At 44.5% G+C, this 15,547-nt stretch overlaps 1 protein-coding gene across 1 annotated transcript in view; it reads right to left on the reverse strand.

The window, feature by feature from the left end:
* Positions 1–15,547, reverse strand: part of LOC138657469 (vomeronasal type-2 receptor 26-like) — a 71,717-nt gene that overhangs the window by 8,240 nt on the left and 47,930 nt on the right. The window contains exon 4 of the mRNA XM_069745266.1: positions 6,712–7,065. Coding sequence (XP_069601367.1) covers positions 6,712–7,065 — 354 coding nt within the window. The remainder of the gene's footprint in view (positions 1–6,711; positions 7,066–15,547) is intronic.

Genomic DNA, 15,547 nt, shown 5'->3' on the forward strand with positions numbered 1-15,547 from the left:
GTGCTAATGCTCTGATATGTGTAGCACAAGCAATTGGATGATAAAAGATTCAAACTAACAGGTACAGTAAAAAGTGAGAAAAACGTTTTTTAAAAAAATACAAGATTTTAATTACCACCTTTGCCCCATTAAAAGCAAAGCCAATGAAGAGAAAATACATACATTTGGGTTTGCTGCTTTTAGAAAAGGTTGCTCTATCAAAATATTAAATAAGTTCATCCGATCAGTAAACTTGTTCAAAGAATTAACCAAGATGATGAAATGTTGTGACAAAAAATTAAAAAAAGTCAATGCTTGTGTAATAACGAATCACAGTCTATGATGATAGTGAAGTGCTTTCAACCCAGACATTATGGAAACTGACAGAAAAGCCTAATGATGAGAGAAGCATACCAAGTATCCAAATGGAATGAATTTCAAAAATGACCTGTTTTGTATTTACTGATGGTTTATAGCAGTTTACCTTGTCTGTTGGAATGTGATCACCTGTTGTGTATATTCAGCTATTGTTCCCGCTTTTTATTGGATCTCAGCGGAGACGTCAGTCCAAGCGTCTTGCTCAGTCCCACTCTGTACAAAGAGTTACTGCTGCCTTTCCTGCTTCTGCCATTGAAGTCAGTGCTGGGCAGCGGCGAGCAGACGCTTCTGCGACTAAGTCCTGCTTTTCTCATTTTGAGCATGCCCTAAGTAAGATCTCTCAGTGGAGATCGAGGGTCACATGGTAGGAAGGTCCTATTGCTGCTAGGACTAACTCCTGCTTTTCACACACTGAGCATGCCCAGGGTAAGATCTCTCAGTGGAGATCTAGGGTCACATGCTCAGTTATGGCAGTCTCTCATTGGTCCTTCTAGGAAGGTCTTTTTCTTGCTGCAGCTATATAAGGCTCGCATGGCCGCACGGCCATGCGCTAGTATCAATGCATGACATGAGTTTTGCGCCACTGTGGTCACGCTTGTGTGTATTCAGGGACCCGGCTGAAATAAACCACTAGAATACCGGCACCTCCGGTGAGGAGATTGTGTGTTTGGCTACAGGGCCCCGGCTGAAATAAGCCACTAGAATACCGGCTCCACCGGTGAGGAGATTGTATGTTTGCCTCCTGGACTGCGTGACCACAAGCTGCTATCTGCTCAGCAGTTACTGTGTATTCCTGTGGAGTTTAACAGGACACAGTCCTTTCCTTATAGCGACTCTGTGAAGCAACAGAGTTCGCTTCTACCGCCATATCGTGCCGCTGTTTGCCAGAAGCAGGTTCTATTCCTGCACGGTGGACCCCGGGCTGCGAACGCACCAAATAACATCTCTATATTTACTCGGTGCATTCCGCCAGCCCTAACATCCTATTTTTCAACTCTCTGTGTGTCTTAAAGAGGTTGACCAACATTAGGAGAATCCCTTGTCAATCTGAATATTTGCTTACATTTGGAATATTAAAAGGAAGTTAGAAAGCAGAGAACAACCCTGGCTTCCTGTTGAAGTTTGACTTTTCCAAAGGTGGGGACAATGATGCTGGAGCTTACTGGGGGTAGGGTTTGTGTGACTTAACACCCTAACGTGAGCCATGAGAACGCAAGTGCCAACACTAGGGTTGAGCGACTTTTCTTTTTATAGGATCGGGTCAGGTTTCACGAAACCCGACTTTTTCAAAAGTCGGGTCGAGTGAAATCGGCCGATCCTATAAAAAAGTCGGGGTCGGCCGAAACACGAAACCCAATGCAGTGCATTGGGTTTCTAATGGTTCCCAGGGTCTGAAGGAGAGGAAACTCTCCTTCAGGCCCTGGGATCCATATTTAAGTGTAAAATAAAGAATAAAAATAAAAAATATTGATATACTTACCCTCAGACGCGCCCTGGTTCTCACCGGCAGCCTTCCTTCCTAAGAATGAGCGCCTGAAGGACCTTCGATGACGTCGCGGCTTGTGATTGGTCGCGTGAGCGGTCACATGGGCGTCACACGACCAATCACAAGCTGCGACGTCATCTAAGGTCCTCAGGTGCTGATTCTTAGGAAGGAAGGCTGCGGGTTAGAACCAGGGAGCGTCCAAGGGTGAGTATATACCTATTAGGAATATACTCACCCTCGGACAGGCCCTCAGACGCTTCCTGCCTAAGAATTAGCACCTGAAGGACCTTAGATGACGTCACGGCTTGTGATTGGTCGCGTGACCGCCCATGTGACCGCTCACGCGACCAATCACAAGCCGCGACGTCATCGAAGGCCCTTCAGGCGCTCATTCTTAATAAGGAAGGCTGCCGGTGAGAACCAGGGCGTGTCCGAGGGTGAGTATATCATTATTTTTTTATTTTTATTCTTTATTTTACACTTAAATATGAATTCCGATACCAATTCTCGATATCTTAAACATATCGGAACTCGGTTTCGGAATTCCGATTCCAGATCAGAAGATCGCTGACCTCATGGCCGACCCCACACAGGGGTCGGGTCGGGTTTCATGAAACTCGACTTTGCCAAAAGTCAGCGACTTCTGAATCTGGCCAACCCGTTTCGCTCAACCCTAGCCAACACCTTTGGAACATCGTCGGCAAGGGAAGTGAGCATGAGTGTTTTTTTTTTAATGGGGACAAAGCTTCCGATTAAGAAAGGGTTGTTCTAGCAGTGAACAACCTATTTAAGCCGGCTCCACTTCATTTGCACTTTCCTATGTTGGGGTCATTATTACAGAATGCTGCCCCCTATTATTTTGAACTTTAGATCTCCAAGTTCATTAAAACTGTGAGAATGAGGGATTCTGCTGAGTTTCGAATTTACTAGAATTTGGGAGGGAAATTTAACTGACATCAACGCTATTTGGTGAAATTGTAATGCCTCTTAATATATTTTTGTGCGCTCTCCTCATGCTCATTTAATCTCAAATGTGATGACATCTTAATATCATGAAGTTTACCACCCCTCATGAGAAGCGTCATGATGTCTGATAACTATTCAGCCAAAGAATCTCAAAGCTGAGTAGAGATTGTAGAAGATACAAGAGGAGGCACGGAGCATTCACGGCAGGCTGCATCAAAGACAAATATAAGCGGAGAAGCTTTTTTTTCACCACTTTGCTCACTATGATGCAGTAAAATTAAATTATAATGAATAAATAAACCCAAATTTGAATGGAGTGTACCATAGTTAAATATCAAATTAAATTTGCTGCCACCAAAAGTCACATCCACAATGGTAAATAAACAATAGTGAACACTTAAGAAGATTAAAATATCAATTTTGTATTAATAAATAATTAAACAAACATACATAAATAGACAAATATCAAAGATGCCTCAAATGTGACAATGGAAACCACATAAGACCAGCCCAAAAGTGTAATTCACAATAATTCATTGTCATATCTTCAAAAAAATGCCAAAATCTGTAGAATCTCTGCTTTCTAAGGCAAATGGGTGACAATGAGCTCAATCAATCCCACTATTATATATCCATATTGAGGCAGTAACACTAGAAGCTGTAAGTGCATGTAGAGTAAGACACTCCTCTAATAATGTGTCAGTGCATCAGGAGAAATAGCTTGCTGAGCTACATGTTAGAGTAGGTTACCTGTGATATGAATTGGTGCAGGGCAATGGCCAGGGCTGTCTCTCCCCCGACGCACGTTTCAAATTCACTTCTTCAAGGGGCATATCAGGAAGGGAGTCCAATCAGAGCGCAGTTCGTATAACACATAATTAGGGAAGTGGCTTAGGCTGAGTTGCGATCAATATGATCTGGCACGATGCATCATGTACCCACCCTTATCACATGACTTATCACTAGTGTTGAGCATTCCGATACCGCAAGTATCGGGTATCGGCCGATACTTGCGGTATCGGAATTCCGATACCGAGATCCGATACTTTTGTGGTATCGGGTATCGGTATCGGATACATAGAGATGTGTAAAATAAAGAATTAAAATAAAAAATATTGATATATTTACCTCTCCGGCGGCCCCTGGACTCAGCGCGGGTAACCGGCAGGCTTCGTTGTTCAAAATCAGCGCTTTTAGGACCTGAGAATCACGTCCCGGCTTCTGATTGGTCGCGGGCCGCCCATGTGACCGCCACGCGACCAATCACAAGCCGCGACGTCACCGCAAGCTATTAACGCGCTCATTTTTAAAAATGAGCGCGTTAATGGCTTTCAAAGACGTAGCGGCTTGTGATTGGTCGCGGCCACGCGACCAATCACAAGCCGCGACGTCACCGCAAGCTATTAACGCGCTCATTTTTAAAAATGAGCGCGTTAATGGCTTTCAAAGACGTAGCGGCTTGTGATTGGTCGCGTGGCGGTCACATGGGCGGCCCGCGACCAATCAGAAGCCGGGACGTGATTCTCAGGTCCTAAAAGCGCTGATTTTGAACAACGAAGCCTGCCGGTTACCCGCGCTGAGTTCAGGGGCCGCCGGAGAGGTAAATATATCAATATTTTTTATTTTAATTCTTTATTTTACACATCCCTATGGATCCCAGGGCCTGAAGGAGAGTTTCCTCTCCTTCAGACCCTGGGAACCATGAGAATACCTTCCGATACTTGATGTCCCATTGACTTGTATTGGTATCGGATATCGGTATCGGCGATATCCGATATTTTTCGGCTATCGGCCGATACTATCCGATACCGATACTTTCAAGTATCGGACGGTATCGCTCAACACTACTTATCACCGCTGACACTTTACTAAATGAATATTTTAGCCTACGTGTGTTAGGAGTCGAGTTTCCTCTGCTGCACAGGGGGAATCTCGATCCATCTCCGCTGCGGTCTCCCATTCTCCTCCAGCCGCAGTGGAATCTGCTCAGCAGGGACGTCGGTCCCAGCGTCTTGCTCGCTCTCACTCTGTACAGAGAGTTACTGCTGCTTCTTCAGCTCCTGCCATTAAAGTCAGTGCTGGTCAGCGGCGAGCGGACTTCCCTGGGACTAAGTCCTTGTTTGCGCACACTGAGCATGCCCAGAGCAAGATCTCCCGTTGGAGATCGAGGGTCATGTGGTCTGGCTCTGCAGCGCATTCCATTGGTCCTCTTGGCAGGTCTTGGAAGGGCAAAGTTTCTGTGGCCACTTCCTGTCCTGCAATTATATAAACTGCACATGACCGCACGGCCATGCGCTAGTGTACATTTGAATACGTGTGTTTGTTGTGAGTGCAAGTCGTTCATTAAATACCCCTACCCTATTGTATGACTGTTCGCGTATGGAGTATGGCTGCTATCTAGCGCCCGACAAATCACTCAACGTGTCACACACGTATCAGCGTCTATCGCTGTGACCGCCAGTGCGGCGCCATGCGCCAGTAGTGCGCTTCCTGACCCACGTCTGGGTGCTTAGTGGTGCCTGCCAGCACGGCACAGTTCGCACTTCGGTGCTCTAATTATAAGATTTGCCTAACACACCCTGTTGCGGTGTTGTGTCAGCAAGGGTCTAATCGGACTTCAATCCTAGTTGGGGTTGAGTTCGCTGACTACTTGCTCGCCTTCTATGTGCGGTACCGCGATCCTGTGACACAACAGGATCGCTTCCTTCACGTTGGGTGAAGTTTAACCCACGCGAGTATACTTATGAGTACCGCCATATAGTCCGTCATTACTCAGCAGCAGGTTCCATCTCTGCACGGTGGACCCCGGGCTACGAACGCACCGTACACTATCAGTCTTATTATTTGGTGCGTTCCGCTAGCCCTAACAACGTGCACTTGCACGTTTAATTGTTATAATACTGGAATTAAGTTCATTAGAACCCATTTCCCTTAGAAGTCAGAGATTGGACCGGTCATGTCATTTTTATGAAAATATGACTGTAAATTAATGCGAATTATACTTTTGTATATCACGTTTGAGCTATTTTTGTGCCTACATTTTTTTGGCTGGCCTTATGTGGTTTCCATTGTCAGCTGATCCCTCACTTTTGAGGCACCTTATTATAATTATTTCTAAATAAAATAAACGTTATTTTAAATCATCCTAAGTGTTGCTTATCTACAATTGTAGATGTGACTTTTGGTGATAGCAAAATTGATTTAAAATGCAGTAAAATGGCTGTTGTCTGGCCGCCGTTTTATTAAATGGATGTGAAACAAAATGCCAAACATTCCAACTCGAGAGAATTTAAAATGTAATAAAATGTGAGGCAAATTCAGTGGGCCTCAGATTAGCTCGTTTCCCATTTCTATGATTGATTTACCTTATTTTTGTATTTATGATTTTTCAATTTATTGCTATTATTTTTTTTCCCCAGAGAAAGAAGCATAGAATCGAGGGCGTAAGCCATGGTGAGTAACGTATCATATACTACGGGTGAGCCAATATCGAATAATGCATATGGAAGTGTAGATATATTCTCCTCTCCTGAACAATTGCGCAGTTTTGTCTTACATACTATCTCAAATACTCTGTTTTTATTATTATTCCTTGACCGACATCTGTATTGTGTCATCCATAAGTCTTCAAGCATCTTATCATCTGGATAATTTAAAGGATGGACATTTTTAATAAATTGCTCCATGTTGTCTATTTTGTGTGGAGTTTTCCTGAGTTCTTCAGTGCTGTTATACCCATTATGAGTACCCATGTTATGTACAAATCCCAGGGCACAATTAAATGCTTGAAAACAGCATTCCACTAGATTGTAATTGGTGAACCAGATGGGCGGAAGGACAAAAGTTTTCGTTTTCAGAACAAAATCTGGCAAATGTAAAATGTCAGCCACGTAAAAAGAAACCGTTCCACAAATAAGAATAATATTAGAGGACGATTTGGAGATTATTTCCTTATTTTTCTCATTTATGACTTGTGTGATTTGGCTTTTTATAACGCCATGCATAGCTCTTAGAGAAAATATTCTAGCAACAAACTCTACACAGACGCCATGACTGTTAAGGATCGAGGAGAGAGTTTGACTCTCTTTGTCTCCACTGTCATCTGCACTGGTCACGATTCCAACCCAGTTCCAAGAAAAATGCTTCATCAATGCTAAAACGGCAGAGAAGTAGACATTGTCATTATGTGCCGTACGGAAAAGATATGGGTACATAGCACTGTCACTGAGGATCGGATCTGTAGCTCCATAACTGATCTGGGGGAAAAAAATAATTCTGTCAAAATTTGTAAATCATTTCAATAAAATAATTGACTGAAGCCAATCCATTTCTTTAAAGAATGTATCACCAACCCAAGGCTCATAAGTTACGTGCGACTCTTGGCTAATAGTTATACTGGCACACTAGCTCTGCATAGTGATGAAATAGTAATCAAATACTTGAGTTCTCGTTACTCGGATTGACCACTTTGGACTGCTCACGTGCTCGACTCGAGTATATTGGAAGTCAATGGAAAGCTCAAGCATTTTTTTTCCGATAGACCCTCCCAGGAGGTAAGCAAAAAGATATTGTGGAAGGCAAAGAGGTCACCAACATTATTATTCACCCCAAATGGGGTATACTTATATTTAAATAGAATGGGACCAAGGATAGGACCATAATGGACAGACTGCAACAATAAACACCAAACCAACCAAAGAAAAAACAGTCAGAAGTCCAAATATAAAAATGTACAAAAAAACTTTATTATTAATAATGACAGATAAAAACATAACAGAAGGAAGCAATCCCTGTGCTACCCATGGCAAGCACCTGAAAAGGGCAGGGGTTAGGTGTCTCTAGCAGAAACAAGTCCACTCACTAACCATATGGAGAAACCAATAATCGTGTAGGACTAGTAAAGAGTAACTGCATGTAAAGAGCAATGGAGTCTACAATTTAGCAGCAACGCCCACACACAATACACAATATACATACCGGTTAATGCAGGAGTATACCTAATACGAACGGGCACCTCACCCCTGTCCACCCCGACGTGCGTTTCGGCTGATGCCTTTCTCAAGGGGTATACCTCCCAGGAGGTATGGAGATCATCAAATCACTGAAATGGATGGAAAAAATGCTCAAATGGAATGGGAACAGCATGGGGAAGACAACTGGATGCATCCCTAACTCCCAGGTCTCTTCTGAATCCAATGTTGTCAGAGTATTACGCCACTTTTACAGACTGAATATAAAACATATCAAAGATAAAATGCATTTTACCGGAAAAAAGACTAGGAAACATTCTTTCCAGATAATGACTTGTATATAAGTCAAATAAAAATAAAGGTAAAAAACTTTCCTCCTTAGGCTATGTTAAAACTTTGCATTTTTGTTGTGTTTTTTTCAGTTTGTCATTCAGTTTGTCATTCAGTTTGCACAATTGGTGCAGAATCCAACCAGAGGAGCAGCACTTTTAGACCTAATACTATCTAATAGACCTGACAGAATAACAAATCTGCAGGTGGTCGGGCATCTAGGAAATAGCGACCACAATATTGTGCAGTTTCACCTGTCTTTCACTAGGGGGACTTGTCAGGGAGTCACAAAAACATTGAACTTTAGGAAGGCAAAGTTTGAACAGCTTAGAGATGCCCTTAATCTGGTAGACTGGGACAATATCCTCAGAAATGAGAATACAGATAATAAATGGGAAATGTTTAAGAACATCCTAAATAGGCAGTGTAAGCGGTTTATACCTTGTGGGAATAAAAGGACTAGAAATAGGAAAAACCCAATGTGGCTAAACAAAGAAGTAAGACAGGCAATTAACAGTAAAAAGAAAGCATTTGCACTACTAAAGCAGGATGGCACCATTGAAGCTCTAAAAAACTATAGGGAGAAAAATACTTTATCTAAAAAACTAATTAAAGCTGCCAAAAAGGAAACAGAGAAGCACATTGCTAAGGAGAGTAAAACTAATCCCAAACTGTTCTTCAACTATATCAATAGTAAAAGAATAAAAACTGAAAATGTAGGCCCCTTAAAAAATAGTGAGGAAAGAATGGTTGTAGATGACGAGGAAAAAGCTAACATATTAAACACTTTCTTCTCCACGGTATTCACGGTGGAAAATGAAATGCTAGGTGAAATCCCAAGAAACAATGAAAACCCTATATTAAGGGTCACCAATCTAACCCAAGAAGAGGTGCGAAACCGGCTAAATAAGATTAAAATAGATAAATCTCCGGGTCCGGATGACATACACCCACGAGTACTAAGAGAACTAAGTAATGTAATAGATAAACCATTATTTCTTATTTTTAGGGACTCTATAGCGACAGGGTCTGTTCCGCAGGACTGGCGCATAGCAAATGTGGTGCCAATATTCAAAAAGGGCTCTAAAAGTGAACCTGGAAATTATAGGCCAGTAAGTCTAACCTCTATTGTTGGTAAAATATTTGAAGGGTTTCTGAGGGATGTTATTCTGGATTATCTCAATGAGAATAACTGTTTAACTCCATATCAGCATGGGTTTATGAGAAATCGCTCCTGTCAAACCAATCTAATCAGTTTTTATGAAGAGGTAAGCTATAGGCTGGACCACGGTGAGTCATTGGACGTGGTATATCTCGATTTTTCCAAAGCGTTTGATACCGTGCCGCACAAGAGGTTGGTACACAAAATGAGAATGCTTGGTCTGGGGGAAAATGTGTGTAAATGGGTTAGTAACTGGCTTAGTGATAGAAAGCAGAGGGTGGTTATAAATGGTATAGTCTCTAACTGGGTCGCTGTGACCAGTGGGGTACCGCAGGGGTCAGTATTGGGACCTGTTCTCTTCAACATATTCATTAATGATCTGGTAGAAGGTTTACACAGTAAAATATCGATATTTGCAGATGATACAAAACTATGTAAAGCAGTTAATACAAGAGAAGATAGTATTCTGCTACAGATGGATCTGGATAAGTTGGAAACTTGGGCTGAAAGGTGGCAGATGAGGTTTAACAATGATAAATGTAAGGTTATACACATGGGAAGAAGGAATCAATGTCACTAGAGTTGAGCGACCTTGACCTTTTTAGAGTCGAGCCGGGTTTCGCGAAACCCGACTATCTCAAAAGTCGGGTCGAGTGAAATCGGCCGATTATGACGTAAAGTCGGGATCGACCGAAACACGAAACCCAATGCAAGTCAATGGGGCAGCATAGTCGGCAGTGAGTGGGGGCCAGGAAAACACCTAGAGTGCCCATTTTAATGTCAAAACCATCCATTCTTCTTAATGAAGCTTGTCAAGCGTAATTTACCTTATAATAATTGGAAGGCATTTGAAATTGGGGGTCATTTGGCTAAAGTTGTGTGGGGTAGGGCTGGTTCAAGTAATTAGTGGGCCCAGGAAATCTGGACCACGTCACGGCAGTGGAGCAGGGAGAGGTAAGTATTTCAACTTTGCAAGTGCTGTGATCCTGAGCAAGCAGGGGGGGCCCACTTGTTGGCATTGGCACTGGCACAGGGCCCCTCAAAGTACAGCGGTGTGTTTGCACGGCGGGGGCGCCTCCCACCGGCAGCAACACTTTTGCGTACTATGAGAGGCCCTGTGCCAGTGACGTCGCCAACTAGTATTCCTCCCCCCACCTGATGAAGGAACCTGCACTTTCATCTGCACCTTCCTCTTTGTCCCCGTGTAAGGTGGTATGGTATGCGGGAAGAGCAACCTGACTTTCAGCAGGGTCACAATGTTGTTGTGTAGCATGCACGGGGAATGTTGCGTTATGGGTCAATGTACCAGCAGACTCATCTATCACTGGCTGGGCAATGGGCACGATGAAGTGGAAACACAGATATAGGCCCAAAGAATAAAGTGGGCTAAATGCAGTTCAAAATTGGTAACACAGGAATAACCAGGGGGCATTGCAGTGGAGGACAACTGGAATGAGAGGCTGACACAGAGAGTAGGGCCAAATCAGTAAGTAGTCGAAATGCAGTTCAAAATTGGCAACCGTAGTAAACAGGCGGCACAGCTTTGTTCAGTGGAGGAGAACAGCAAGGAGTGGCAAACACCGATAGTAGGCCCCAACCCAACTAGTAGGCCAAATGCAGTCTAACATTAACAACTACTTAACGAGAGCCTGAAAATGGAATTTCAGGACAGGAAACCAGGAGAACAGCAAGGAGTGGCAGACACCGATAGTAGGCCCCAAACCAACTAGTACGCCAAATGCAGTTGTTCCATTTAACCACAATTTAATGAGAGCCTGAAGATAGAAGCTCAGGAAAGGCAACCTGGGGAACACCTTGGAGTGTAACACACCATCTCTCTCCACCCCATACCCATTTTGTAGGCCTAATGCAGTGTACTTTTCTACAACTACTAAACGAGAGTCGGAAGACCGAAGCAATGGCAAGGAAACCTGGGGAACACCTTGGAGTGTAACACACCATCTCTCTCCACCCCATACCGAATTTGTAGGCCTAATGCAGTGTAGTTTCCAAGAACTACTAAACGAGAGCCGGAAGATCGAAGCTCAGGAAAGGCAACCTGGGGAACACCTTGGAGTGTAACACACCCTCTCTCTACACCCCATACCCAATTTAAAGGCCTAATGCAGTGTAGTTTCCAAGAACTACTAAACGAGAGCCGGAAGATCAAAGCTCAGGAAAGGCAACCTGGGGAACACCTTGGAGTGTAACACACCCTCTCGCTACACCCCATACCCAATTTGAAGGCCTAATGCAGCGTAGTTTCCAACAACTACTAAACGAGAGCCGGAAGATCGAAGCTCAGGAAAGGCAACCTGGGGAACACCTTGGAGTGGAACACACCATCTCTCTACACCCCATACCCAATTTGAAGGCCTAATGCAGCGTAGTTTCCAACAACTACTAAACGAGAGCCGGAAGATCGAAGCTCAGGAAAGGCAACCTGGGGAACACCTTGGAGTGTAACACAACGTCTCTCTACACCACGGAAGGGCTGATTCTTAGGAAGGAAGGCTGTTGGAAATAAGCATTGCGCGTCCGAGGGTGATTATATTCTTATTAGGTATATACTCACCCTCGGACGCGCCCTGCTTCTTTATTTGGAATGAATGTTTATTTGCAATGTGGTGTTGACTTTCTCTATTATTTTGGTAATTAATGATTTTATTATTTTCATTGTTTTGCATCTTCTCGGCAATAATATAAAGAAGACGCGACAGGACAACACTCGGTGGATGCCATATGTGTGTTTTCAATTTAAAAAACCTTTCAGTTAACTACTTGCAGGAGAAAGTAATTGTAGCTGGTGGCCATTTTTAGTACTGTACCAGATTTTAGTTGTGTGTTTGTTTTTAATGTTAAAATGTCTGCATTTGATATCTCTCCAGTATTTTCTTTTTTGTAAGCAAAATACTTATTTTTATATTTTCTGATGTTGGTTCCAGGGGTACACGGGCAGCAGTGCCCTGGTCAGTGTAGTAGTAGTTGAAAGAATGGACCGCAGACAGGCATCGAAGGCCTAAAATAAAAAAATTGGGCTGGCTGTAGGCAATTTTAAATTGGTTCCAGGGGTACACGGGCAGCAGTGGTGTGGTCAGTGGAGGCCTAGTGGAAGGAGTGACCGCAGACAGGCATCGAAGGCCTAAAATAATAACACATGGCTGTAGGCAATTTTAAATTGGTTCCAGGGGTATACGGGCAGCAGTGGTGTGGTCAGTGGAGGCCTAGTGGAAGGAGTGACCGCAGACAGGCATTGAAGGCCTAAAATAAAAAAATTGGGCTGGCTGTAGGCAATTTTAAATTGGTTCCAGGGTTACACGGGCAGCAGTGGTGTGGTCAGTGGAGGCCTAGTGGAAGGAGTGACCGCAGACAGGCATCGAAGGCCTAAAATAATAACACATGGCTGTAGGCAATTTTAAATTGGTTCCAGGTGTACACGGGCAGCAGTGACCTGGTCAGTGTAGTAGTAGTTGAAAGAATGGACCGCAGACAGGCATCGAAGGCCTAATATAAAAAAATTGGGCTGGCTGTAGGCAATTTTAAATTGGTTCCAGGGGTACACGGGCAGCAGTGGTGTGGTCAGTGGAGGCCTAGTGGAAGGAGTGACCGCAGACAGGCATCGAAGGCCTAAAATAATAACACATGGCTGTAGGCAATTTTAAATTGGTTCCAGGGGTACACGGGCAGCAGTGGTGTGGTCAGTGGAGGCCTAGTGGAAGGAGTGACCGCAGACAGGCATCGAAGGCCTAAAATAATAACACATGGCTGTAGGCAATTTTAAATTGGTTCCAGGGGTACACGGGCAGCAGTGGTGTGGTCAGTGGAGGCCTAGTGGAAGGAGTGACCGCAGACAGGCATCGAAGGCCTAAAATAAAAAAATTGGGCTGGCTGTAGGCAATTTTAAATTGGTTCCAGGGGTACACGGGCAGCAGTGGTGTGGTCAGTGGAGGCCTAGTGGAAGGAGTGACCGCAGACAGGCATCGAAGGCCTAAAATAATAACACATGGCTGTAGGCAATTTTAAATTGGTTCCAGGGGTACACGGACAGCAGTGGTGTGGTCAGTGGAGGCCTAGTGGAAGGAGTGACCGCAGACAGGCATCGAAGGCCTAAAATAATAACACATGGCTGTAGGCAATTTTAAATTGGTTCCAGGGGTACACGGGCAGCAGTGCCCTGGTCAGTGTAGTAGTAGTTGAAAGAATGGACCGCAGACAGGCATCGAAGGCCTAAAATAATAACACATGGCTGTAGGCAATTTTAAATTGGTTCCAGGGGTACACGGGCAGCAGTGGTGTGGTCAGTGGAGGCCTAGTGGAAGGAGTGACCGCAGACAGGCATCGAAGGCCTAAATTAATAACACATGGCTGTAGGCAATTTTAAATTGGTTCCAGGGGTACACGGGCAGCAGTGCCCTGGTCAGTGTAGTAGTAGTTGAAAGAATGGACCGCAGACAGGCATCGAAGGCCTAAAATAATAACACATGGCTGTAGGCAATTTTAAATTGGTTCCAGGGGTACACGGGCAGCAGTGGTGTGGTCAGTGGAGGCCTAGTGGAAGGAGTGACCGCAGACAGGCATCGAAGGCTTAAATTAATAACACATGGCTGTAGGCAATTTTAAATTGGTTCCAGGGGTACACGGGCAGCAGTGCCCTGGTCAGTGTAGTAGTAGTTGAAAGAATGGACCGCAGACAGGCATCGAAGGCCTAAAATAAAAAAATTGGGCTGGCTGTAGGCAATTTTAAATTGGTTCCAGGGGTACACGGGCAGCAGTGGTGTGGTCAGTGGAGGCCTAGTGGAAGGAGTGACCGCAGACAGGCATCGAAGGCCTAAAATAATAACACATGGCTGTAGGTAATTTTAAATTGGTTCCAGGGGTACACGGGCAGCAGTGGTGTGGTCAGTGGAGGCCTAGTGGAAGGAGTGACCACAGACAGGCATCGAAGGCCTAACATAACAAAAATGTCAATACAATGGTATTGTCAGTGGCAGGCATTGAAGGATGTCAGCGCATAGACTAAACATTGGTGGAACTGTGAGATAATTTTGCAAGTGGTAGAGCACTGTTTGAGCTGGGGTGGGGGGAAACTGTCTTGTGGCCGGCGGTACAGGCCCAGGGCCCCTCATATTACAACGGTGTGTCTGACGTTGGGTGCGCACCACCACCGCCAGAGACACTTTATTGTACTGGGAGGGACCCAGTGGCAGTGCCGTCGACCAAAAGCGGGCTCACCCACCTCTTCAGACAAACTGCACTCTTACGGGTGCTGTCGCCAAGTGTCGATACCACGGCCCCGTGTGGGGAGTTTGGCCATTTAGTGAGGTGTAAACATGTCGTATGCTGGACAATCAGGTGCTGAAAATTACGAGATTGGAAAAGGCATTCAGAATAGTCCACAGGCAAGACCTTTTCATAAGAAAGCTAGGTGTCAGCCGGGCAAGGTGGGGCAAAAGATTTCGAAATCCAGTTGTGGTTCATTTTAATGAAGGTTAGATCATCTACATTTTGGGTAGCCAGACGAGTCCTTTTTTCTGTTAGTATTGAACCTGCAGCACTGAATACTCTTTCTGATAGGACACTAGCTGCCGGGCAAGCAAGCTCCTGCAATGCATATTCTGCCAATTCTGGCCAGGTGTCTAATTTTGATGCCCAGTAATCAAATGGGAATGACGGTTGAGGGAGAACATCGATAAGGGATGAAAAATAGTTTGTAACCATACTGGACAAATGTTGTCTCCTGTCACTTTGAATTGATGCTGCAGTACCTGTCCTGTCTGCGGTCATAGCAAAATCACTCCACAACCTGGTCAGAAAACCCCTCTGGCCAACGCCACTTCTGATTTCTGCCCCTCTAACTCCTCTGGTCTGCTGGCCCCTGCAGCTCGTGTGAGAACGATCACGGGCGCTGTGTGCAGGGAATGCCAGAAGCAAACGGTCAACAAGAGTTGATTGTTTGGTTGCTAATATTAGTTCCAAGTTCTCATGTGGCATTATATTTTGCAATTTGCCTTTATAGCGAGGATCAAGGAGGCAGGCCAACCAGTAATCGTCATCATTCATCATTTTAGTTATGCGTGTGTCCCTTTTGAGGATACGTAAGGCATAATCCGCCATGTGGGCCAAAGTTCCAGTTCTCAAATCTGCGGTTGTGCTTGGTTGAGGGGCAGTTTCAGGCAAATCCACGTCACTTGTGTCCCTCAAAAAACCAGAACCCGGCCTTGCCGCGCCACCAATTTCCAGTGGCCCCGGAAAAGCTTCCTCATTAAAAATATAATC

The sequence above is a fragment of the Ranitomeya imitator genome, chromosome 1 (genome assembly GCF_032444005.1).
Source record: "Ranitomeya imitator isolate aRanImi1 chromosome 1, aRanImi1.pri, whole genome shotgun sequence".
NCBI lineage: Eukaryota > Metazoa > Chordata > Amphibia > Anura > Dendrobatidae > Ranitomeya > Ranitomeya imitator.